This window comes from Leucoraja erinacea, chromosome 7 (assembly GCF_028641065.1).
Source record: "Leucoraja erinacea ecotype New England chromosome 7, Leri_hhj_1, whole genome shotgun sequence".
NCBI lineage: Eukaryota > Metazoa > Chordata > Chondrichthyes > Rajiformes > Rajidae > Leucoraja > Leucoraja erinaceus.
Genome location: NC_073383.1, coordinates 71,664,465 through 71,689,092, shown reverse-complemented (window position 1 = coordinate 71,689,092; position 24,628 = coordinate 71,664,465). Strand labels below are relative to the sequence as shown.

General features: G+C 44.2%; 1 protein-coding gene across 1 annotated transcript in view; it reads right to left on the bottom strand.

Annotated features, from left to right (window-relative positions):
- LOC129699106 (contactin-associated protein-like 5) overlaps positions 1-24,628 on the bottom strand; it is a 682,034-nt gene that overhangs the window by 371,535 nt on the left and 285,871 nt on the right. The window contains exons 6-8 of the mRNA XM_055638765.1: positions 20,916-21,100; positions 19,070-19,213; positions 6,432-6,693 (exon numbers count right to left, since the gene is read on the bottom strand). Of these exons, the coding sequence (XP_055494740.1) occupies positions 6,432-6,693; positions 19,070-19,213; positions 20,916-21,100 (591 nt within the window). The remainder of the gene's footprint in view (positions 1-6,431; positions 6,694-19,069; positions 19,214-20,915; positions 21,101-24,628) is intronic.

Here is a 24,628-nt window from a genome sequence, read left to right as displayed (position 1 = left end):
TAGGGACGGCACGCACACCCCCATCCACATCAACGGGACGGAGGTGGAACGTGTTTCCAGATTCAGGTTCCTGGGGGGACAACATCTCCAATGACCTCTCTTGGACCCACAATATCTCAACTCTGGTCAAGAAGGCTCCCCAGCATCTCTTCTTCCTGAGGAGACTGAAGAAGGTCCATCTGTCTCCTCAGATCCTGGTGAACTTCTACCGCTGCACCATCGAGAGCATCCTTACCAACTGTATCACAGTATGTTATGGCAACTGCTCTGTCTCCGACCTGAAAGCCTTGCAGAGGGTGGTGAAAATTGCCCAACGCATCACCGGTTCCTCGCTCCCCTCCATTGAGTCTGTCCAAAGCAAGTGTTGTCTGCGGAGGGCGCTCAGCATCGCCAAGGACTGCTCTCACCCCAACCATGGACTGTTTACCCTCCTACCATCCGGAGTTACGGAGGGAGTGGTCTCTGCGGAAAGCAGACAGCGGAGGAGGTGGGAAGGTGTGGCCAGTGGTGGGATCCCGTTGCAGGTGGCGAAAATGTCGGAGGATTTTTGTTGTTCGCATTAACGCTCGGTTCGCATCAACCTACCTGATCTCCCGGTGATCTCAGCACTTCAACTCCTCCTCCCATTCCGAATCCGACCTTTCTGTCCTGGGCCTCCTCCATGGCCAGAGTGAGGACCACCGTAAATTGGAGGAGCAGCACCTCATATTTCACTTGGGCAGTTTACACCCCAGCAGTATGAACATTGACTTCTCTAATTTCAGGTAGCCCCTGCTTTCTCTTCCCCGTCTCAGCCCTCCCTCAGCCCACCGTCTCCGCCTCATCCTCTCTACTTCCCGCACCTCCCACCCTCACATCAGTCTGAAGAAGGGTCTCGACCCGAAACGTTGCCTATTTCCTTTGCTCCATAGATGCTGCCTCACCCGCTGAGTTTCTACAGCATTGTTGTCTACCTTGGACCTTAAACCTAATCACTATTCTACGGGAGATGACTTCCCAATTTTTTGTTATGTTTTTTTAAGATTTTATTGCCCATATATATGCTACTGCTGATAATATAGGAGTGAAGCCTTATAGTAGATAACCATTTTATGGTTCAATCATAGCCAGAAAGGGTACACCAGAATTCTCTGCGTACTGTATAAATAGCACACGTCCCAACAGAATCACTGAGTCATTGAGTCTTACAGTGTGGAAACAGGCTCTTAGCCACAACTTGCACACACCGGCCAACATGTCTCATCCACACTAGTCCCACCTGCCTGCATTTTGCCTGGATCCCTCTAAACCTGCCCTATCCATGTGCCTGGCTAAATGTTTCCTTAACGTTGCTATAGTACCTGCCTCAACTACCTCCCGAAACGTTGCCTATTTCCTTCGCTCCATAGATGCTTGCTGCACCCGCTGAGTTTCTCCAACATTTTTGTGTACCTTCGATTTTCCAGCATCTGCAGTTCCTACTTAAATACCTCCTCCGGCAGCTCGATCCATATACCCACCACCCTTTGTGTGAAAAAAATTACCCCTCAAGTTCCTATTAAATCTTTCCCCCCTCACCTTAAACCTATGCCCCCCGGTTCTCGAACAGAATGAGATATTTTGTGTTACTTTTCTTTCAAAAGAGACAAGGGAATACTTTCCACATGAACACTCCACCTCATTTAAATATGTTTTCAAGCATCAGTTGAGCACTAATCAATACGATTTCCAAACTGGCAATCGGTTTGCAAAACGTGGCCATCCATTCCATGAATCTAGACTCTATTTGAATATTAAGAACTTCATTAAAAAGAAATAGGTATTTGATTGCTAATATTTAAACAAGAAAATCACAATCAATAGAGCATATTGATATATCCAACTTCAAGTAACCCATGCATAAACCCCCCCCCCCCCCCCCCCCCCCCCCCCCCCCTCCATTCCTGCCCCACCCGTCGTACTAACTCCAAAGTCGTCCTGTTGAATCTAATGGGAGACACAAAATGTTGGAGTAACTCAGCGGGACAGGCAGCATCACTGGAGAGATGGAATGGGCAACATTTTGGATCGGGACCCTTCTTCAGACTGATGTCAGGGGAGTGGGCAGGACAGAGATAGAATGTAGTCAGACACAGTATGACTGGTGGGAGATCTACAAAGGGGGAGGAGATGGAGAGGGAGAGGAAAAGCAAAGGCTATTTGAAGTTAGAGAAGCCAATGCTGATACCGCTGGGGTGTTAGCTACCCAAGCGAAATATGAGGTGCTGTTCCTCCAATTTGCGCTGGGCCTCACTCTGACAATGGAGGAGGCAGAAAGGCCAGATTGGGAATAGGAGGGGAAGATAAAGTGCTGAGCAACTGGGAGGTCAGGTAGGTTAAGGCAGACTGAGCGGAGTTGTTCAGCGAAACGATCACCGAGCCTGCGCTTAGTCTCGCCGATGTACAGGAGTTGACACCTGGTTGTCGGTAACTTGTTTTCACCCAGCCCCACAGCTACAAACGGCCTGCTTCCTTAATCATAGTTATTTTTGTGCATATCTCATTCATGTCTCTCCATACCACAGTCTATATCCCTCCTTTCCCTTTCCCGAGTCTTCTCTTCTTGCATATGGCGTGCACAGCCTAAAGTTGTACGACAGCTTGTTTTATTTGATCTTATTTAATTGTGCACGCTGGGTTGCTTGCATTCGTCGAAACGGGGTGGACAACGTGAAGGTTGCAATCTACCACCCCATTCCCGACTCTCAGTCGGAAGAAAGGGTCTTGACCCGAAATATCACCTATTTCTTTTCTCCGGAGATGCTGTCTGACCAGCTGAGTTACTCCAGCGTTTTATAGACAATAGGTAGAGAATTCCACAGCCTCACAACTCTCTTTGTAAAAAAGTGTTTCTTCATCACCGTTCTAAATGGCTTTCCCCTTATTCTTAAACTGCGGCTCCTGGTTCTGGACTCCCCCAACATGTTTCCTGCTTCGAGCGTTAATAATCTTATATGTTTCAATAAGATCCCATCTCATCCTTCTAAATTCCAGAGTATACAACCCAGCCACTCCATTCTCACAGCCTATGACAGTCCTGCCATCCTGGGAATTAACCTTGTGAACCTATGCTGCACTCCCTCAATAGCAAAAATGTCCCGCAAATTTTTGAGACCAAAACTGCAGCCAATACTCATTAGGGCCCTGTACAACTGCAGAAGGAACTCTGTGCTCCTATATTCAACTCCTCTTGTTATGAAGGCCAACATGCCATTCGCTTTCTTCACTGCCTGCTGTACCTGCATGCTTACTTTCATTGACTGATGAACAAGGACCCCCAGATCCCGTTGTACTTCCCCTTTTCCCCAACTTGACACCATTTAGATAATAATCTGCCTTTCTGTTTTTGCTAGCAAAGTGGAAACCTCACATTTATCCACATTAAACTTCATCTGCCATGCATCTGCCCACTCCCCCAACCTGTCCAAGTCAGCCTGCATTCTCATAGCATCCTCCTCACAGTTCACACTGCCACCCAGCTTAGCGTCATCTGCAAATTTGCTAATGTTACTTCAAATCCCTTCATCTAAATCAATAATATATATATTGTAAATAGCTGCAGACCCAGCACTGAGCCTTGCGGTACCCCACTAGTCACTGCCTGCCATTCTGAAAGGGACCCGTTAATCCAAACGCTTTGTTTCCTGTCTGACAACCATCCATGTCAGCACTCTACCCTAATACCATGTGCCCTAATTTTGCCCACTAATCTCCTATGTGGGATCTTATCGAATGCTTTCTGAAAGTACAGGTACACTACATCCACTGGCTCTCCCTTGTCCATTTTCCTAGTTACATCCTCAAAAAATTTCAAAAGATTAGTCAAGCATAATTTCCCCTTTGTAAATCCATGCTGACTCGGACCGATCCTGTTACTGCTATCCAAATGTGTGGCTATCTCATCTTTTATAATTGACTCCAGCATTTTCCCCACCACCAATGTCAGGCTAACTGGTCTGTAATTCCCTGTTTTCACTCCCACCTTTCTTAAAAAGTGGGATAATATTAGCTATTCTTCAATCCACAGGAACTGATCCTGAATCTATAGAACATTTTGTCTATCTTTTTGTGTCTATCTTCGGCTTAAAACAGCATCTGTATTTCCTTCCAATACAGTGAGGGTGCTGATATGGAATGCCAAATCATTCTGTTACCTTAAACAAAATTTACCCCTCACTTAACAATATAAAATCATATTGATTATTATCATATGATCATTATCATTGTTCTTTGACGGAGTTTGTTGCATGTAAATTGCCTGCCACATTTTCTTTTATAATAATACAGTAATTACTCTTTTGAAAATTACTTTGATATGTGAAAGACATTGTGTGAATGCAAATATTTAGAGTGACAAGTTGGCGCAGCGGTAGAGCTGCTCTAGTACAGCGCCAGAGACCTGGGTTCAGTCCTGGGTCTCTGGCGCTGTAAGGCAGCCACCCGTAATCCTGACTACGGGTACTGTCTGTATGGAGTTTGGATGCACTCCCCATGACCTGTGTGGGTTTTCTCCGGGATCTCCGGTTTCGTCCCACACGTCAAAGACATACTGGATTGCAGGTTAATCGGCATGGTATGATTGAAAAATTGTTCCAAGTGTGTGCAGGATTGTGTTAGTGTGTGGGGATCGCTGGTTGGCATGGACTCGATGGGCCGAAGGGCCTGTTTCCACGTTGTATCTCTAAACTAAGCATTCAGCAGAGATGGCAAACCCAGAGCCAGCTGAGCAGATGAATGCAAAAGACATCATGGGGCAACTGGTAAAAGGACCCAATGTTCATCAGATATCCTGGCCAACATTCATCGTCAACTCAAAGCTAATTAACTGATGGAGTGTCTCCTTTGTTGATTCTGGAATGTTAGTGTAAGCAAATCAGAGTAAGTAAATCGAGTTCATCACAGCATTGGTTTTGGAACAGCTCCTTCCAAGACCGCAAGTAATTGCAGAGAATAGTGGATGCAGCCCAGCCCATCACACAAACCAATCTCCCTTCCATTGACTCCATTTACACTTCGGACTGCCTCAGCAAGACCACCAGCAAGACCACACTCACCCTGGACATTCCCTCTTCTCCGCTCTCCCATCCGGCAACAGCTCTGGAGAAAAGGAATCAATGACGTTTCAGGCCAAAACACTTCTTCACCTTCTGAACTGCATTCTGAACTTGCAAGCTGACTTTCAGCAGCTGGTGCATGAGGACATCCATTCTCTTTGCATCTCCCCCTTTCCAAACATCTCACCATTCAAGTACACTAACCTACCTTCCAGTTTTTGCCACTAAAGTGTATGATCAGACATTATATTGCATTATTTTTACACTTTACGGTGGTAAATACAAAGAGTAGAGCACTTCTGAAAGTGGCACCAGGCCAATGTTACACCGTCCAGAGTCATAGACAGTGTGGAAACGGGTCCCTCGGCCCAACTCGTCCACACCGGCCAACATGTCCCAGCTACACTAGTCCCACCTGCTCTCGTTTGGTCCATATTAAATCTGTCCTATCCATGTACCTGTATAACTGTTTCATAAATGTTGGGATAGTCCCTGCCTCAACTATCTCTTCTGGCAGCTTGTTCCATACACCCACCACCTTTTGTGTGCAAAAGGTTACCCCTCAGATTCCTATTAAATCTTTTCCCCTTCACCTTAAATCTATGCCCTCTGGTCCTCGATTCACCTACTATGGGCATGAGTTTGCATCTACCCGATCTATTCCTCTCGTGAGTTTATACACTTGAAGATCAGAAGAGAGTCAAAATCTGATCAAAATCAGAGAGTTCCTATATGAAATGTATGCTTTTTATTTATTTTTCTATTACTTCTCAAATGGATGTTTTCCATGTACCAAATCAGTTAAACTGACTTTGGTCTCTGCAGATGAATTCAGCAGCATTAAGCAATAATGTTTTATTATTAATGTTTTTAATCAATAATGTTTTATTATTAATGTTTAATTTTTTTATGTATCATTCTTAACTGTTACTGTATGTCATGTTGTCACTTGCGGGCAGAGCACCAAGGCAAATTCCTTGTATGTGAATACTTGGCCAATAAACATTGATTCATTCATTGCTCACAGCTGGCCTCTCGGTTAACCGCATATGGCAATTAGCAGTACGCACAGTCATTGCACAGAGTCAGAGATTGACAGTGTAAGCCTCTCAAATTGACATTGCAGACTCTCGATATTGGAGCAATGGTGATAAATAGATCTCAAACCTTCACAAAACTCATTTTTCTTTGAGGTATCGAAGAATTAACATGAACCCACTGACATTTTTCTCAGTCCCGAGGAAGCAAAATAAACTGACTGGCAGAAATCCTTCCGAAAAACTGAAGGGATTTGTCTGACTTTCAGTTTTAATACTTCTGCTCTCAACTGAAATTGAAGTAATCAACTGCTGCAATTACCTGTGGCAAAGCCAGTTTGGGTCCTTGACATCTTCAGAATGGTTATTTTCAGCCTTCCATCAGCGAGGTGAATGTGCAGTGCTGCGAGTGCTCCGTGCAATTCATTGTACAGCAGCAGCCCGTCTGTGTTCCAGGTGCGGAACTGGAAACCAACAGTGAATCCTTCCATTTGTGCTGGGCTGGGCAGCAGCAAGTAGCTTCTTGGACCCATGAATGTGACTGGGATGATGTGTGCCTCTGAGCACGAGAAGCTAACGTTGCCCTGAAGGAACAAGAAGTAAAAAAAAGAAGCGTCACGTACAAATTATGCAGCACGGCGGTAGAGTTGCTGCCCTATGGCGCTAGAGACCTGGGTTCGATCCTGACCATGGGTGCTGTCTGTACGGAGTTTATACACCCTCCCCGTGACCTGAGTGGGTTGCTGCTAACCATTTCTGCACCTATCACTTATGATCTTATGATTTCATTTCAAGTAACCCTTGCATTCCTTTCTCCCCCCCACACAGTTCCCCGTCCCCCACCCTCTACTAATTCCACTGCTTGCATCCTTGTATCCTTTAAAAACCCTGTCCCACTGTACGAGTTCACTCCAGAGTTCTCCCAGAGTTTGCCCTGATTCGAACTTGCAGATTTACGGTAATGGCCGCTCGTAAGTACTCGGGACTCTCGTTGTTGCTGCCATGTTGAAAAATCGTCACGAGTAAATCTTACGAGCCGCTAAGAAACGTCCCCGAGCTCCGACGTACCCACTACATTCATTCTACGTGCTTACCACACGTTTGATTTTTTTTTAAACTCGGGAGATCACTTGAATTAACTCGTACAGTGGGACAGGGCCCTTAGTTATCACCTCTTCCCCAGCCAACAATGGGCCATTATGGCTCCACCCTTCGTGAGGTCATCTGATGTCAGCCCTGGTTTGTTCTGGCCTTTTCTAACCTCCAGTTCCCTTACCTATACTTTCAATCTGAAGAAGGGACCCCACCCAAAACATCACCCACCTTATTTCTCCTTACCCACTGAGTTACTCCGGCACTTATCCTCAATAAATGTCTCAATAAACAGGCCCTTCAGCCCAACTTGCCCGCATCGTCCAACATGTCTCAGCTACACTAGTCTCACCTGCCCACGTTTGGTCCATATCCCTCCTAACCTGCCCTATCCATGTACCTGTCTAACTGTTCCTTAAAAATTGGGATAGTCCCTGCCTCAACTACCTCCTCTGGCAGTTTGTTCCATACACCCACTATCTACTGTGTGAATATGTTACCCCTTCAGATTCCTATTAAATCTTTTCCCCTTCCCCTTAAACCTATGTCCTCTGGTCCTCGATTCACCAACTCTGGGCAAGAGACTGTGTCATATACCCTGATGTTGCCTGTAAATTGTGTTAAGTGTGTGTCTTGGTTTTTTTTGTAATGTCATGACTGCAGGAATGAAATATTGTTCAAACCATGTCTGTTTGAATGACAATAAAAGGCATTCTATTCTATTCTATTCTATTCTAATACTTACATCCTATTAATGAATTGAACAAAACATTTTTGCGAAATGTTTATTGACATTGCCAAAAGAATATGTGCTTAATTCTTTCACAATGTCAACACTGGTAGCCCCATGGTAATTGCCTTTCTGATGGACGGCCTTCCCAGCCCATTGGTTCCATAAAATCGCAGCTTAATCATGACCCACTTACAGGCAATTAAAGAAGGGGAGTAAACATCAGGTCTGTTAACAATGTGTACCATAAATGGGAAAATAATTTCACACTGAATCCAATCAATTAGTCACCACAAAATAGAAATATTGGCTATTTTATTTCAGAGAAAACGCATTTTCCTAATATGCAAACAGCTCCGGACACCTATTGTTAATCAATACAGCTGTCAGACTCCAGAAAAGATATTTGGGCTACAATTACAAAGCAAATTATCAAACAACACTGGTTCTAGACAAGGGAAGTCCTAGTTAATAGGACTTCCCTTGGTGCCAATAAATGTAGAGAGAACCTTTGTAACTGGGGTCTACATGGATATTTCTGTGGCCTTTTATACGTTCTAACAATTAGATCTTCCAGGTTAATGACTGCTGGCATTAACAAGAATATGATAGCGATTATATGAGTGAGTGAATAATCCAGAGGCAGGCCCACTGATCCATTGAAACATAAAAATTCTATCAAGATAACTGGGGAATGTAAATTTAGTTCATAAACTAATCTGTCACAACACACAATTAGCAATGAAGACCAGTGAAGTTATAAAAGACATTGGTGAGGCCGCATTTAGAGTATTGTGTTCAGTTCTGCGCACCGTGTTACAGGAAAGACATTCATAAGTTCATAAGTGATAGGTGCAGAATTAGGCCATTCGGCCCATCAAGTCTACTATGCCATTCAATCATGGCTAATCTGACTTGCCTTCTCCTGCCTTCTCCCTATTGCAACCTCTACCAATTGATAATCTATCCCTGCCTTAAAAATATTCATTGACGGCCTTCAAAGCTGTCTGTGGCAGTGAATTCCACAGACACGCTGTGGGCAGCTTGTACATCCAGCCGCCCGCAGCGGCGACTGCGGAGGTTCATGGCCTCGAACACGGGGGAACAATGGAGGAGGACCGACTGTACTTTGTGCCTTCTACCACAGTAAAGAATGCTGTGGTGGATGTTTATGAAATTTTAATGTGTATGTATGTTCTATTTTGATTGTACCGCTGCTGGCAAATTCATTTCACTGCACTTTATTGTGCATGTGATGAAAAAAACTGATTGACTGATTGATTGAGATTCACCACCCTCTGACTAAAGACATGCCTCCTCATCTCCTTCCTAAAGGTATGTCCTTGGATTCAACGGCTATGCCGTCTGGTAGTAGACCCTCCAACTAGTGGCAACATCCTCTCCACATCCACTCTATTCAGCCAAGTTGGAAAGGGTACAGAGAAGATTTACAAGGATGGTGCCAGGACATGGGACTCTATTCCTAGGAGTGCAGAAGGATAATGGATAATCTTATAGAGTTGTATAAAACCAGGAGAGGAATAGATCGAGTAGGTGCTCAGTCCCTTGCCCAGAATAGGGGAAGCCAAAACAAGAGAGCATCGGTTTAAGGTGAAGTGGAAAAAATTAATAGGAATCTGAGGGGTAACTTTTTCATACAAAGGGTGGTGGGTGTATGGAATGAGCTGCCAGAGGACGTAGTTGAGGCAGGGACTATAGCAATGTTTAAGAAACAATTTACACCTACACCAAGCCAATTAACCTACATACCTATACATCTTTGGAGTGTGGGAGGAAACCAAAGATCTCAGAGAAAACCCACGCAGTCACGGGGAGAACGTACAAACTCCACACAGACAGCACCCGTAGTCGGGATCGAACCCGCGTCTTCGCCGCTGCAAGCTCTGTAAGGCAGCCACTCTACCACTGCGCCATGGTGACTCAGCTGGAAGAGTCACTGCCTCAGTGTGTCAGGGGATGGGTTCGATCCTGACCTCGGGTGCTATCTCTGTGGGGTTTGCACCTTCTCCCTGTGACCATGTGGACTTCCTCCAGGCTCCTCCAACTTCCCAAAGATGTGCCCGTCAACAGATTAATTGGCCAGATTAATTCCCCCCATATTCTCATCAACTCCCCCCGGAATCCACCGCTCATATTCGCACCGCACATATTCGCATATCCTGTGCGAATATGTGCGGTAGATTCCAGGGGCAGTTGATGAGAATATGGGGGGGGATTTAAAAAAAAAATGAAATTAATGTAGGATTAGAAAAATGGGTGGTTGATGGTCAGCATGGACTTGATGGGCCAAAGGGCCTGTTTCTGTGATATATATATAGATATAGATATGCCATTTATTGTCACTATACATGTACAATGAGATTAAAAGCAGCTCGTACTCAGTGCATACATATAATTGGACGTACACTCCATTGAGGATAAACGGGGATCCTGTGGATAGGGTGAACTGTTTTAAATATCTGGGAGTCCACATCTCTGAGGATATGACATGGTCATCACACGCCTCAGCACTGGTGAGTAAGGCAAGGCAGCGCCTTTACCACCTCAGGCAATTGCGGAAATTCAGAGTGTCTCTGAGGATCCTCCAGTGCTTCTACGCAGCAGCGGTGGAAAGCATCTTGTCCGGGAACATTACCATCTGGTTCGGGAATTGCTCTGCCAAGGACAAGAAGGCTCTGCAGAGAGTAGTACGTTCGGCCGAACGCACTATGGGAACTTCACTCACCCCCCTGCAGGAACTATACAACAAGAGGTGCAACTCCAGAGCAAACAAAATTATGAGAGACCTCTTCCACCCCTGCAACAGACTGTTCCAGCCGCTGCGGTCAGGCAAACGCCTCCGTTGCCATGCAGTGAGAACGGAGAGGCTGAGAAGGAGTTTCTTCCCAGAGGCAATTCGGACTGTAAACGCCTTTCTCACCAGGGACTAACTGTACAGAACGTTTTTCCTTCTATTATTTATTACGTAAAATAATATGTGTGTTATGATTGTGTTTATAATTTGTTTGGTTGTTTTGTTGTTCTGCGAGCATTGCCACTTTCATTTCACTGCACATCTCGTATGTGTATGTGACAAATAAACTTGACTTGACTTGACTTGACTTGAATAATATGGAAGTCCGGGTGTTGGGCTGTGAAGTCAGTGCATGTGTGAATTAAGAGTAGTTATGACTTTCGGAAAACAACTATTACTGAGTCTATTTGTCCTAGATTTGATGCACCTATAGCGCCTTCCAGAGGGCAGCAGGTCGAACATACTGTGCTGTATCTCTGTTATTTCCATGATTCACTTTAAACAGAGAGCTTCTCCCCCCCTACCTCCATTTGCTCTATTATAACTCGAAGGTTTACTGTATTGGATTAAAACTTGAAAGAAGAATTAAATTTGGACCGCACCTTTGAAGAAGCAAACGACAGAAGAAGCTGACAGACAGGAAGCAGCATGTGAGGCTCGGAAAGCACATCTTGGACCCGCAAACCCTCAGCCTAGGAGCACCACAAAGCTGCGTACTCTCCCCTCTGCACCTCCACTGACTCCTCTGTCAAGCTTCTCAATTTTGCGGACGACACAACCCTGATTGGACTGATCCAGGATGGGGAAGAATCTGCCTACAGACAGGAAGTGACACAGCTGATGTCCTGGTGCCATCGCAACAACCTGGACATCAATGCTCTTAAGAGTGGAATTGACAGTAGACTTTAGGAGAGCACCCCTCTTCTCACCCCACTCTCCATCAACAACGCCACAGTCACATCTTTTAAGTTCCTGGGAAGCATCATCTCCAAGGACCTTAAGTGGGGGGCTTCCATCGACTCCACAGTCATAAAAGCACAATAGAGGATGTACTTCCTGTGGCAGCTGAGGAAGCACAATCTACCACAGGCAATGATGGTCCAATTCTATACGGCCATCGTGGAGTCTGTCTTCACCTTCTCCATCATAGTCTGGTTTGGCTCAGCCACCAAGCACGACATCCGGAGGCTGCAGCAAATTGTCCAATCAGCTGAGAAGGTTATTGGCTGCAACCTTCCCTCCATTGACGAACTGTACACTGCAAGGGCCAGGGAGTGAGCGGGTAAGGTCATCTCTGACCCCTCTCACCCTGGCCACAAACTCTTTGAATCACATTCCTCTGGAAGGCGACTACAGACTGTCAAAGCTGCCACAGCCAGACATAAAAACAGCTTTTTTCCACGAGTTGTAGCTCTACTCAATAACCAAAAATCTGTGGCCTCCTTTAGCTCTGGTATTTTATTTAATTCACATGTTTAATCAATAATGTTTTATTGTTAATGTTTAATGTTTTATGTGTCATTCCTAACTGTCACTGTGTGTCATGTTGTCACTTGTGAGCGGAGCACCAAGGCAAATTCCTTGTATGTGAATACTTGGCCAATAAACTTATTTATTCATTCATTATTCATGCATTCAGATATTATCCGTTCACATAAAATGCCTATCAAATGAATCCTGCAGATTAATATCCTGAGCACTCTAAAGCTATAGTCATGATATTTACATTCTTTTGTTCAACGCAATTAATAAGGCATAATTCCTACTCCACTTCAGAAGATGCTTTATTAATCCTTTTGATTTGTAGTGGTGAAGCTCTTCCAGGAACAGTGGAATGGTAGAGAATAAGTAAGTGGATTTAGAAATGGACGATGCCTCAAGCACATGGAATAGCATTAGTTGATCCTTTAATGACTTTGTCAGCTAGTGAAGTCAATGAAATCTTCCCATTTCAGTCCTATTGGACAAAGATTAGACCTAGATGCACCTTCTCAACTCTACCCAAACGATATGACTTTGACAGTTTTGATAAGCAACCTTTCAGCAAGGTTATGCTTACCTTCGCCGATCGGGCCATTGAGTGTAAGAGTCAGGAAGTCTTGTTACAGAGGGTTTCGTCCCGAAACGTTGCCTATTTCCTTCACTCCATAGATGCTGCTGCACCCGCTGAGTTTCTCCAGCATTTTTGTGCACCTACAACTTTAGAAAACTTTGGCTAGGCTGCATTTGGACTACCGCATTCAGTCAGATTACCACATTATTTCCAATCTATTCCTCTCATGATTTTATTTCACACTGTTTTGATAGAGATTGAATACATCAAACACAGAGGTATATTTGCCTGTAGATAGACACAAACTGCTGGAGTAGCTCAGCAGGTCAGGCAGTATCTCTGGAGAACAGGAATAGGTGACGTTTCAGGTCAAGACCCTTCATCAAACTGAGAGTCTGGGAGAGGGAAACTAAAGGTATTAAGAGGTGCCGAATAAAGCAGAGCTGGCTTCGATGATTCAGGAAAGGCAGAGCCCACAATGGTTCATTGTTGGCTGGGGATGAGGTGATAAGGAGGGATACAAATGATTAAATTAGCAAGAGGACTAGGGTGGGGAATGGATGTAGAGAGAGGGAATACAAGGATTACTTAAAGTAATAGAAATCAATATTCATGCCATTAGGTTGTAAAATGCTCGTGAAATATGAAGTGCTTTTGACATTAATGCAATTGTCAGACAATATGATCTAATTAACAGAACTCTTTTTTACTTAGTTTCTATGGTGCCATATTTTACCGGCAATTTAATGTCAGTGCTTCCTGAGCAACACGATAATTAATTTGAGTTTTCGGGAAACTGAGACGTATTTATTTTTTTACGAACAGATCTGAAACATCTGAACTGCACCACAGTTCAATAGACTGGAAATCAAAGCAAGAATGATTTTATTCATCAGACAGATGTCTCCATTTTATATTTCTTAAGTGCTCTAATGCTATTGTGACATTACTTTATTGTTAGATTATTAAAAATAATTCATACCACTTGGTTTTAGTAGTGGCTAATTAAAAAAAATGGCTTTTCAATAGTACAGTGAATGCTCATAAGTTTGCTCTTGTAAGAGGAATTTGTTATACTTGAAGGTATTACCAATTTATTTTATCACTTGATAAGAACAGAGACCAACCATCATTGAGCATCATGAATTGGCATTCATAGAATAGAGGGCAAGCCTTTCATTAATTAAATTACATCGGTGAAATCTATTAAATAGATTAAATAGAATTGAATTAAATTAGGCAGATATCCTACAGGTCATAGAGTTCTAGAGTGATACAGTGTGGAAACAGGCCCTTCGGCCCAACTTGCCCACATTGGCCAGCAATGTCCCAGCTGCACTAGTCCCACTTGTCTGCGCTTGGTCCATTTCCTTCCAAACCTGTCCTATTCATGTACCTGTCTAACTGTTTCTTAAGTGATGGGATAGTCCCTGCCTCAACTACCTCCTCTGGCAACTTTTTCCATCCACCCACTGCCCTCTGTGTGAAAAAGTTAAGGGCCTGTCCCACGGGCATGCGACAGCATGCGGCAAGCGCGACCAAACCGGAAGCAGGGCCGCGCGGGGGCCGCGCGGAGGTCGAATGATCCCGTACGAGTTGACATGAAGTTCGAGCAAAGTTTGCAGGAAGTTCGTGCTAGGCATAATCCATCAAGACGCTGCAAACGTCGTCGAGACGGTTCGTAAGGCGTCAAGGACGGTGCGTACCCCCGTTGAGGCGGTGCGTACGGCCTCAATGTGGCTGCAGGCCGGCAGGCCGTTGCCGAGCGGAATTTTTGAACAGAGTCATTTTTTCGGAGCCCCGTGCGATGTCGGGACCAGCTCCGCACAACTCCATATGGCTCCGGCGATCGAAGTGGAACCGGCCCCATGAGGCCGTACGGCTCAAGCAACCACATTAGGTCGTGCTTGCCACATGCAGTTGCATACTCGTGGGACAGGCCCTTTACCCGTCAGATTCCGACTAAATCTTTTCCCCTTCACTTTGAGCCAATGTCCTCTGGTCCTCGATTCCCATTCTCTGGGCAATATACTGTGCATCTACCCGATCTATTCCTCTCATGATTTTGTACACCTCTATAAGATCATTCCTGCTCTCTTTCTCCACAGTAAATACAGAGGAGAAATACTTATTAAGGACCTTGCCCAATACCTGTGGCTCCACACAGAGGTGACCGCTTTGATTCCTGAGAGGTCCCACTCTCTCTCTAGTTACCCTTTTCCTCCTTATCTATACAATTAAAAGTCTCATCTTGACCATTTCCTGTTTGCACTGTATATTGATTTTAGAAAAAAACTCTACCACTTACGGCTGTGATTTTTGGCTATCTTACTCGGAGTCCCCCCGCTGCGCAGGACAAGAGGATTTTTCCCATCGATGAAAAATAATAGAGTTATTAGTGTTTCAAAAATGTTGAGATTCTCTCTCCTGTCAATAACCGTGAGTGAGCTGCCAGCACATCAGGGTTGAGTGACTGAGCTGCCAGCCCAAGAATCCATTCAGCCCACAATGTCCATACTAGCCCTCTCTAGCACACCCCCAACAAGGTGATCATCCCTGTCTTGTTCCGCAGCTTCACCCATATAGCCTTACTAGACGAACCGTCCATAATGTCACCTTTGACCACTGCTGTGACATCTTCCTTAACCAACAATGCAACCCCCCTCTTTTTCCCTCACCCCTGTCTCTCCTGACGCTCCTGTACACTGTACAATGTCAGAATTACTGCCAGTGCTGAACTATTATCTACCTCTTTGGTGACCCTCGAACTATTCTTAATCAGACTTTGCTGGCTTTACCTCACACTAAATGTTATTCCCTTATCATGTATCTATAAACTGTAGATTGCTTGATTGGAATCATGTACTGTCTTTCTGTTGACAGGATAGCATGCAACAAAAGCTTTTCAATGTATCTTAGTACACATGACAATGACTAATCTATTTGCTGCCAGAAGTTTCATATACATAAGTTTTTCCAAACGTGTTATTTCCTAACTTATTTCAGCTTCCATTTATTCCCTCTACTGATAAAGTGCTTTGAGAGAAGATAGACACAAAATGTTGGAGTAACTCAGCGGGATAGACAGCATCTCTGGAGAGAAGGAATGGGCGACACTTCGGGTCGAGACCGAGTCTGAAGAAGGGTCTCCACCCGAAACATCACCCATTCTTTCCGGTGTTGTACTTCCGGTGGCGCTGGTGCCAGCAGCCTCCACCTACAGCCCGGTATCTTTTTGTTTTTTTGTTTATTTAGTTATGTAAAAGTGTGTTTTTTTGTGTTTTTTTGGTGTTTTTATGTGGGGGAAGAGGGCACAGTGCGGGGGATACCGTCCTTCAGCCGCTTCCTGGTGAGGACGCGACTATTATTCGAGTCGCGTCCTCGCCCCCCCTCCCCCCACAGCGGCCTACCTACCTGGATTGGCGCGGCCTTTCCTGCCGGGAGCGACCGGAGCTCCAGCAGCGGCGGGACAGCGCTGAAACATCGCGGGGCTGGCGATGCCTTACCGGGGGTCGCCGTCTGGAGCCCGGAGTGCTGGACCTGCTGCACCGACATCATGGAGCTGCGGTTTGCGGAGTTCCCAACGCGGGCGGCGCTGATGGACAGCGCGGGGTCCTGCGACTCTGCCCGGCTCAGCCTGCGGACTCGGGAGCTGCGGACTTCGGCTGCGGGAGGCGGCTGATCAGGAGGTTCGGGCCGCTGAGGAGGAGGATGCTCACCATCGGGGTTCGGCGTCGGCGTTCCACCAGCCCGGCGTGAGGGCCTGAACATCGGGCCACCCGGGGCGGCGACTGCGGGTGCTCGGAAGGCCCCGACCACGGATGAACACGGAGGGGAGGCTGGCTGGACTATGGTGCCTTCCTCACCTTGGTGCCATTTATGTTATGTTGTGTCATGGACTTTCTGTGTTTGTGCTTTTTTTTAATTCAATTTCAATTTTATTTTTAATATGTTTTATTATTTATTTATTATTTATTTATTTTTTGGTGATATTTTTTTTAATTTTTTTTATGATACTGCCTGTAAGGGAAATTCATTTTGTTGTCTCAAATTGAGACAATGACAATAAATTTGAATACAATACAATACAATACAATTCTTTCTCGTCTGTCCCGCTGAGTTACTCCAATATTTTGTATCTATCTTCGATTTAAAACAGCATCTGCAGTTCTTTCCTACACAAGTACTTTGAGAGGTTGGATATGGCGCATATCAATTCCTATCTCAGCAAGAACCTGGATCCTCTACCACCACAATAGATTAATGGGGATGTGATCTTATTGGCTCTCCACTCTGCACTGGACCACTTGGACAATAAAAACACATACTTGGGCTGTGGTTCATGGATTACAGCTCTGCATTCAACACCAGCCTCCACTCCAAACGTGTTACCAAGCTCAGGGAACTGGGTCTCTGTGCATCCCTTTGCAACTGGATCCTTGACTTCCTCATCAACAGAACATGATCTGTACAAATTGGCAATACCACTTCCTCCTAAATAACCAACAGCACCTCAAGGCTGTGTGCTCAGTCCCCTACTCTTCCTGCATTTCCAATTTGTGCCATTATCACCTTTGCGATCAATCTTGCTCTCTCATCTATATGGGCCCCCTCAACAGCATAATCTTAAAATATGATATCGTAGACGTTGTGGGTGACTTAATTTTACGGTGGAACCAGAAATGGAATGGTTAATGAGTTAATGAGTCTTTTCTGGAACCATTCAACTCTAGGCATACGTTGCCATTTCGTTCCCGTTGCCTTCCATAATTTCTTTAATTTTTGTTATTAAGTTACATAGAACAATGAACATAGAACAGTACAGCACAGGAAAAGGCTCATCGACTCTCACTATCCACGCCAGAAATTATGCAAAATTGAACTAATGTCCTCTGCTTGCACATTATCCATTTCCCTCCAATCCCTGTCTCCCTCCATTCCCATAATATCTCCTAGTTTTTTTTTTTGCATTGAAAGTTGTAATGTTTCTCCCGATGATCTGCAGATTTGCTTTCCTTGATTTAATCTTCAATATGTTGTGCTGACCACCACAATATTTAGCGTGGGTTTTTATCCGAGATCTCTGGTTTCCTCCTACGCTCCAAAGACGTACAGGTTTGTAGGATAATTGGTTTGGTATAATTGTAACTTGCCCCTAGTGTGTGTGGGAATGTGTTACTGTATGGGGATTGCTGGTCGCCGCAGACACAGTGGACCAAAGCTCATGTTTCCACGCTGTATCTCTGAACTAAACTAAAGTAAAGTTGGTATTTTGAAAAAAAACATAAGATACTAGACTAAGTGGGACCCGTTGGGTCCCAGCAAAGGCAACATGGCTTTAGCATTTCCAAACCAAAGGCAACACAGCTTTAGCATTTCCAAACTATATTTTCAAACCACATTAAGGGCACTGACAGGTTAGTAAAACCACTCACAGTTTAGTATACATGTGTTCATTGTTATTCACTGCTCAGACTGAGAGACGTGACCCTCTCGCTCCCCCATCTTGCAGAGACTGACTGAGGCACTCAACACCTCCGCGTTTTATATTCCCTCGGGAAGCGGCGTGGCCTTCAGGAGAGAGAATCTCAACATTTTTTAAACACTAACAACTCTTTTATTTTTTCATTGATGGGAAAAATCCTCTTGTCCTGCGCAGCTGAGAGGGACTCTGAGTAAGATGTCCAAAAATCACAGTCTTAAGTGGCAGCATTTTTTCTAAAATCAATATACAGAACAACAGGAAGTGGTCAAGATCAGACTTTTAATAATATTGATTAGGGCGGTCACGGTGGTGCAGCGGTAGAGTTGCTACCTTACAGCAGATGCAGCGCTGTAGACCCGGGTTCGATCCCAACTACGGGTGCTGTCTGTACGAAGTTTGTACATTCATCCCATCACATGCGTGGATTTTGTCCGAGATCTTCGGATTCCTCTCACACTCCAAAGATGAACCGGTTTGTAGGTTAATTGGCTTGGTAAATGTAAAAAATGTCCCTTCTGGGTGTAGGATAGTGTTAATATGCGGGGATTGCTGGTCGGCGCGGAACCGGTGGGCCGAAGGATCTGTTTGTGCACTGTATCTCTAATCTAAACTAATTGATGTTAGATTCCATGACAATACATTCCAACAAATATCTGCCTGCATTGAGTTTCAAGTCTTTCAGAATATTTGTTTTTTTTTCTATTTCTGAAACTATAGACTCCATTATAGGTTTTCTTAATCACATAGACATATTATTGGTAACCTCAATCTTTTGAAAAACTTACCATAATGTGTATCTGAGGTTTGCGTCTCTTGGCCAGATCGATGATATTTACTCCATTGTAATAAAGGTTTTCAATGCAGCCATGGAAGTTTTTCATCTGATAAGTCACTGATTTTCCTGGAACTGGAATCCCTCCAAAACTGAGCTTTGATAGAAAAGGAGAAATGAATGGAGAATGATTATAATGGTATTTCTTCATCAACTAAAATGCCAAAGAACACCCATAATAATGAGAATTAGTTTGAGCAATTTCTTTGTGATCGTAAATGCATCATTTTTTCAATTGTATCGAGGTAGCTGAGACATATTCCGTCTGACTGCTAAAAAGTGTCAGGGGTTATGGGGAGAAGGCAGGAGAATGGGGTTAGGAGGGAAAGATAGATCAGCCAGGATTGAAGGATGGAATACACTTGATGGGCTGAATGGCCTAATTCTGCTTCTATCACATGAATTTATGAAAGGCAATTTAATTCAGTACTTATTTCTATCATATTATCATAAGGTCAAGAGTATTTGTGTTCATCTGATAACGCAGTTGGAAGTGATACCCAACTATGTTATTTAGCCCATGGAATGAAGTTCTCACAGGATGTTTAATCCCACCCAAATCCAGAGGAGGTTTACAAGAATGATTCCAGGAATGAGTGGGTTAGCATATCATGTGCGTTTGACAGCACTGGGCCTCTACTCGCTGGAGTTTAGAAGGTTGAAGGGGGACCTCATTCAAACTTACAGAATAGTGAAATGCATGGATAGAATGGATGTGGAAAGGTGGGAGAGTCTAGGAGCAGAGGTCATAGCCTCAGAATTAAAAGCTGCCATTTTAGAAAGGAGGTGAGGAGGAAATTCTTTAGTCAGAAGGTAGTTAATCTGTGGAATGCAGAGGGCTGTGGAGTTGACTCAATGGGCCAAATGTCCTAATACTACTATAACTTGTGAACATGAACAGTAAAATAATGTAAATTATAAACTGTGCATTTCAGCCCGTTGATTGGTTTTAAAGCTGCAGTTGCTCCAATAACCACTTCTTCACTATAACCATCATTGCTGCATGGTATATTGTTTGTATATCTTCCAGGAATGGAATTCAGGTTATGTCCGATGACCTCCACAACCAATGTCATGTGGTACTCATGTGGCAGTCAAAGAATTACGACCTAAGAATGTGCCCAGAAGGCATTTTTGGCATGATTTTTTAGGTAATATCTTAAAAGAATCTTTCCAGGTCCTGGCTAATGGCTGAATTCACTGTGTATTCTTATTTTACCCAGTCATTTATCAATCAGTCACAGGAGAAAATGTCAAGGCCTGAAAGGTCCCCACCTGAGGCTTAGGCCCTACAAAACAGTCAACGTAGAAACATAGAAAATAGGGGCAGGAGCAAGCAATTCGGCCCTTCAAGCCAGCACCGCCATTCAATATAATATTGGCTGATCATTCTAAATCGGTACCCCATTCCTGCTGTCTCCCCATATCCCTTGATTTTGTTAGCTCTAAGAGCAATATCAAACTCTCTCTTGAAAACATCCAGAGAATTCCACAGATTCACATCTCTTTGGGTGAAAATGTGTTTTGTAGACTTGCTGGGCCGAATGGCCTCATTCATCTCTGAGAATTTAAGCACTTATGAAGTGCACATGACTGACCTTGCTTTGATGCTATCAAAACATCTTCATTGACTGCTGTCCTCGTCTGACGAGTATTGTTGGCTTATTGCAAATAAAGTAATTATACTTTTATAGTCATTTGTGCCTCGTGTGAATTGTTCCGACAGTTCTGCTTTTGTTGTCATTTCAGATTTTCAGCCTGTGCAGTTTTGCATTTGCATTCTTCCTCACAAGTCTCACCTCATAATCGATGTCCAGGTAGTCAAACTCTCCCTTGGTTCGGAAGTGCTGCGTGTGCTTATCCACGGTGAAGTTCACCTGCTTGTTGTACCGTTCGATGGTGATGGAGTGCCAGTGCTGGTCGTCCAACAAGCTCCCCAGGGTGACCGATGTATGGCCATTGACAGAGTGTAACTTGGTCTCTCCTGAAACACACAAGGTTCACTTTAAAGCTGCACTGTCTCGATGAAACACTCAAACAACCATTACATCGAGTCATAGAGTGATACAGTGTGGAAACAGGCCCATCGTCCCAACTTGCCCACACTGGCCAACACGTCCAAATTATACTAGTCCCATCTGCCCCGCGTTTGGTCCATATCCCTCCAAACCTGTCCTATCCATATACCTGTCTAACTGCTTCTTAAATGTTGGGATAGTCCCTGCCTCAACTACCTCCTCTGGCTGCTTGTTCCATACACCCACCAACCTTTGTGTGAAAAAGTTACTCCTCAGATTCCTATTCAATCTTATCCCCTTCACATTAAACCAAAAGAATGGATCGACTGGGCTTAAATTCATTGGAATTTAGAAAGGATGAAAGGGGATCTTATAGAAACGTATAAAATTCTTAAGGGATTAGACAGGCTAGATGCAGGAAAAAATGTCCCGTTGTTTTGGGAGTCCAGAACCAGGGGTCACAGTTTAAGAATAAGGGGTAGGGAACTTAGGACTGAGATGGGGAAAACCTTTTTCAGCCAGTGAGTTGTGAATCTGTGGAATTCTCTGCCACAGAAGGCAGTGGAGGCCAATTCACTGGATGTTTTCCAGAGAGAGTTAGATATAGCTCTTAGGTCTAATGGAATCAAGGGATATGGGGAGAAAGCAGGAACGGGGTACTGATTCTGGATGATCAGAATGTGGATGATCACATTGAATGGCGTTGCTGGCTCGAAGGGCCGGATGGCCTACTCCTGCACATATTTTTTTATGTTTCTATGTCCTCTGGTCCCTGATTAACCTACTCTGGGCAAGTGAGCCTGTCCATCTGTTCCTTTGAAAGGAATGTTTCATGAAAGTCATGGCCTTAGTAATAGATAACCAGTTGAGCAATGTAATCCAAAAAAAATTGGAAAACTGCAATTGTGAAATCAATTGAGAAAACTAAAATGAAAAAAAAAAAATCAGATGGTGGGTTATCCACACGAAACATTGAATTTGACAGCAGTAACTGAGCACAATCAACAAGTCTTGTAACACATGAGATGCCAACTGGATCGTTCTGTCTCTGTAGACCTTTGAAGAGCATTTTATTTTGTTTGATTGATCTGCGCTTTCCCCATAGGCTTACTACTGATGACTTTTCATGTTTATATTCAATTCCCTTTTGTGTTTATTATTGATTAGGTTTTTATAGCCCTTTGAGGCATAGCATTCCAGATCATGGTGGCCCACTACATTAAAAAAGCACCTCTACCTTTTCTCTCTGCTGTATGTCATTTTGCTGTTTATCTCAAGTCAGTCATCTGGCAATGGAAAGCATTCCCAGTACAAAATGTCTCTTTATTTGCATGATCAAAAACTCTCAGAAATCTTTGAACCCTCCCAGGATCCCATAAATAGAGTAACATGCTGCAATTCTTAAAAGAGATCTAATATTACATGAGCCACATGCGTTACAGTAATGTCCCACAACATGGTGCTCATGCCTGCTTTCTCTGGTGCAACAGGTACAAGTTTGAGCATTTTTGTTCATGGATAGTGTGGTCTTCCCCAATAAAATTCCACACTTGTTCCTCTAGATCTTTGAAAAACACTATCATAAACTCATAGAGCCATAAAGTCATCCAGCATGGAAACAGGACCTTCAGCCCAACTTGCTCACACCTGCCAATATGTCCCAGCTACTGCAGTCCCACATGCCTGCGTTAGGCCCATATCCTTCTAATCCTGTCCTATCCAAGTACCTTGTAATTGTTTCTTAAACATTGCAATAGTCCCTGCCTCAACTTCCACCTCTGGCAGCTTCTTCTTTCACACAGAGAGTGGTGAATCTCTGGAATTCTCTGCCACAGAAGGTAGTTGAGGCCAGTTCATTGGCTATATTTAAGTTAGATGTGGCCCTTGTGGCTAAAGGTATCAGTGGGTATGGAGAGAAGGCAGGTGCAGGATACTGAGTTGGATGATCAGCCATGATCATATTGAATGGCAGTGCAGGCTCGAAGGGCTGAATGGGCTACTCCTGCATCTATTTTCTATGTTTCTATGTTTCTATGTTTCCATACACCCACCACCCTTTGTGTGAAAAAGTCACCCCACAGATTCCTATTAAATCTTTTCCCCTTCACCTTAAGACTAAGTCCTCTGTTCCTCGATTCCCCTACTCTGCGCAAGAGACTCTATGCTTCTACCCGATCTATTCCTCTCATGATTTTATACACCTCTATATCCTCTATATCCTCCTGCGCTCCAAGCAATAGAGTCCCAGCCTGTTCAACATCTCCCTATAGCTCACACCCTCGAGTCCTGGCCATCACCTATCTAAGATTGTTGAATATTTTGTCACTTGACATGCCTACCCTTCCTTCAATTCACTTTCCCAAATTGTTATTCTCTCCAGATAAAGTGTCAATTACCACAGTCTTTACCATTTCAAGGATGCCTTGCATTTACTCGCCTAGGATACTCCAACTGCAACCTTCCAACCCACAACTCCACCACCCAGAAGCAGCTTCCGGAGCACCAGGATGTTTTTCCAAATTACACACCATCCTTCAAAATAATTTTCTGTTCCCTCATCAGGATTGTATTTAATTCCCTAAATCCTCCCTAGCAGCTGTCCGAATACCTTCAATAGAACTGCATTGCCTTAACAAGCACTTTTCAAAGCAACTTCATGGGGTCAATGAATGAATGTCTTGTCATTGAAATTATAATGCCCACATCCCTTAAATGAATCAAAAGTAAAATAAACTATGAGGTCAAATGTCTCTGATATGCTTTACTAATGGCACTAAATTTACTGAAGACATTATTAAGTACAATCCTCTTAAAGTATATCATTGGTGCATTCTATCATAATCTGGATTATTTTGTATTGTTAATCATCCTCTCGTCATTAATGTCAACTCACTGATGTGACCTATTTTTATCGGGGACCTGGGTTGGAGGGTACTGCACCGAGGAGTCCCCTGCAACCTGTTTCTCTCGCGGTTCACAGACTCGCCAGTCTCCTGCCACCATTGCGGGCTGGAAGAATCTGGGTGCCACGTGTATATGGAGTGTGTGAGGCTGCAGCCCCTGTTTCACTATCTAAAGGGGCTGCTCCTTGCCTTCTGGCTGCATTTCTCACCCACCATCCTCATCTCTGGACACCCTGTGCGTAGGGGAGAGGGTAGGGCCGAAGATGTACTGGTTGGGTTGCTCCTGGGCCTGGCCTAGCTGGCCATCTGCGAGTCATGGCGCCAGGCGGAAGAGGAGTTTGCCTGAGTCGGCTGCCCGCCCCTTTTCTGGGGTTTACGTCCGCGCCCGGGTGGCGTTAGAGGGACTACGCGCTGTCCATGGGCACCATGGGGGATTTCCGGGACTGCTGGGCACCGTGGGGAGTTGAATGCATCATGGACAAAGATTGTAACTTAGTAGTTGGTATATTTGTTTGTCTTGTATTACGGTGGTGAGTTCTGTTTTGTTTTATTGTATTGTTAATTGTTGAATTAACATTTTTTGATTAAAAA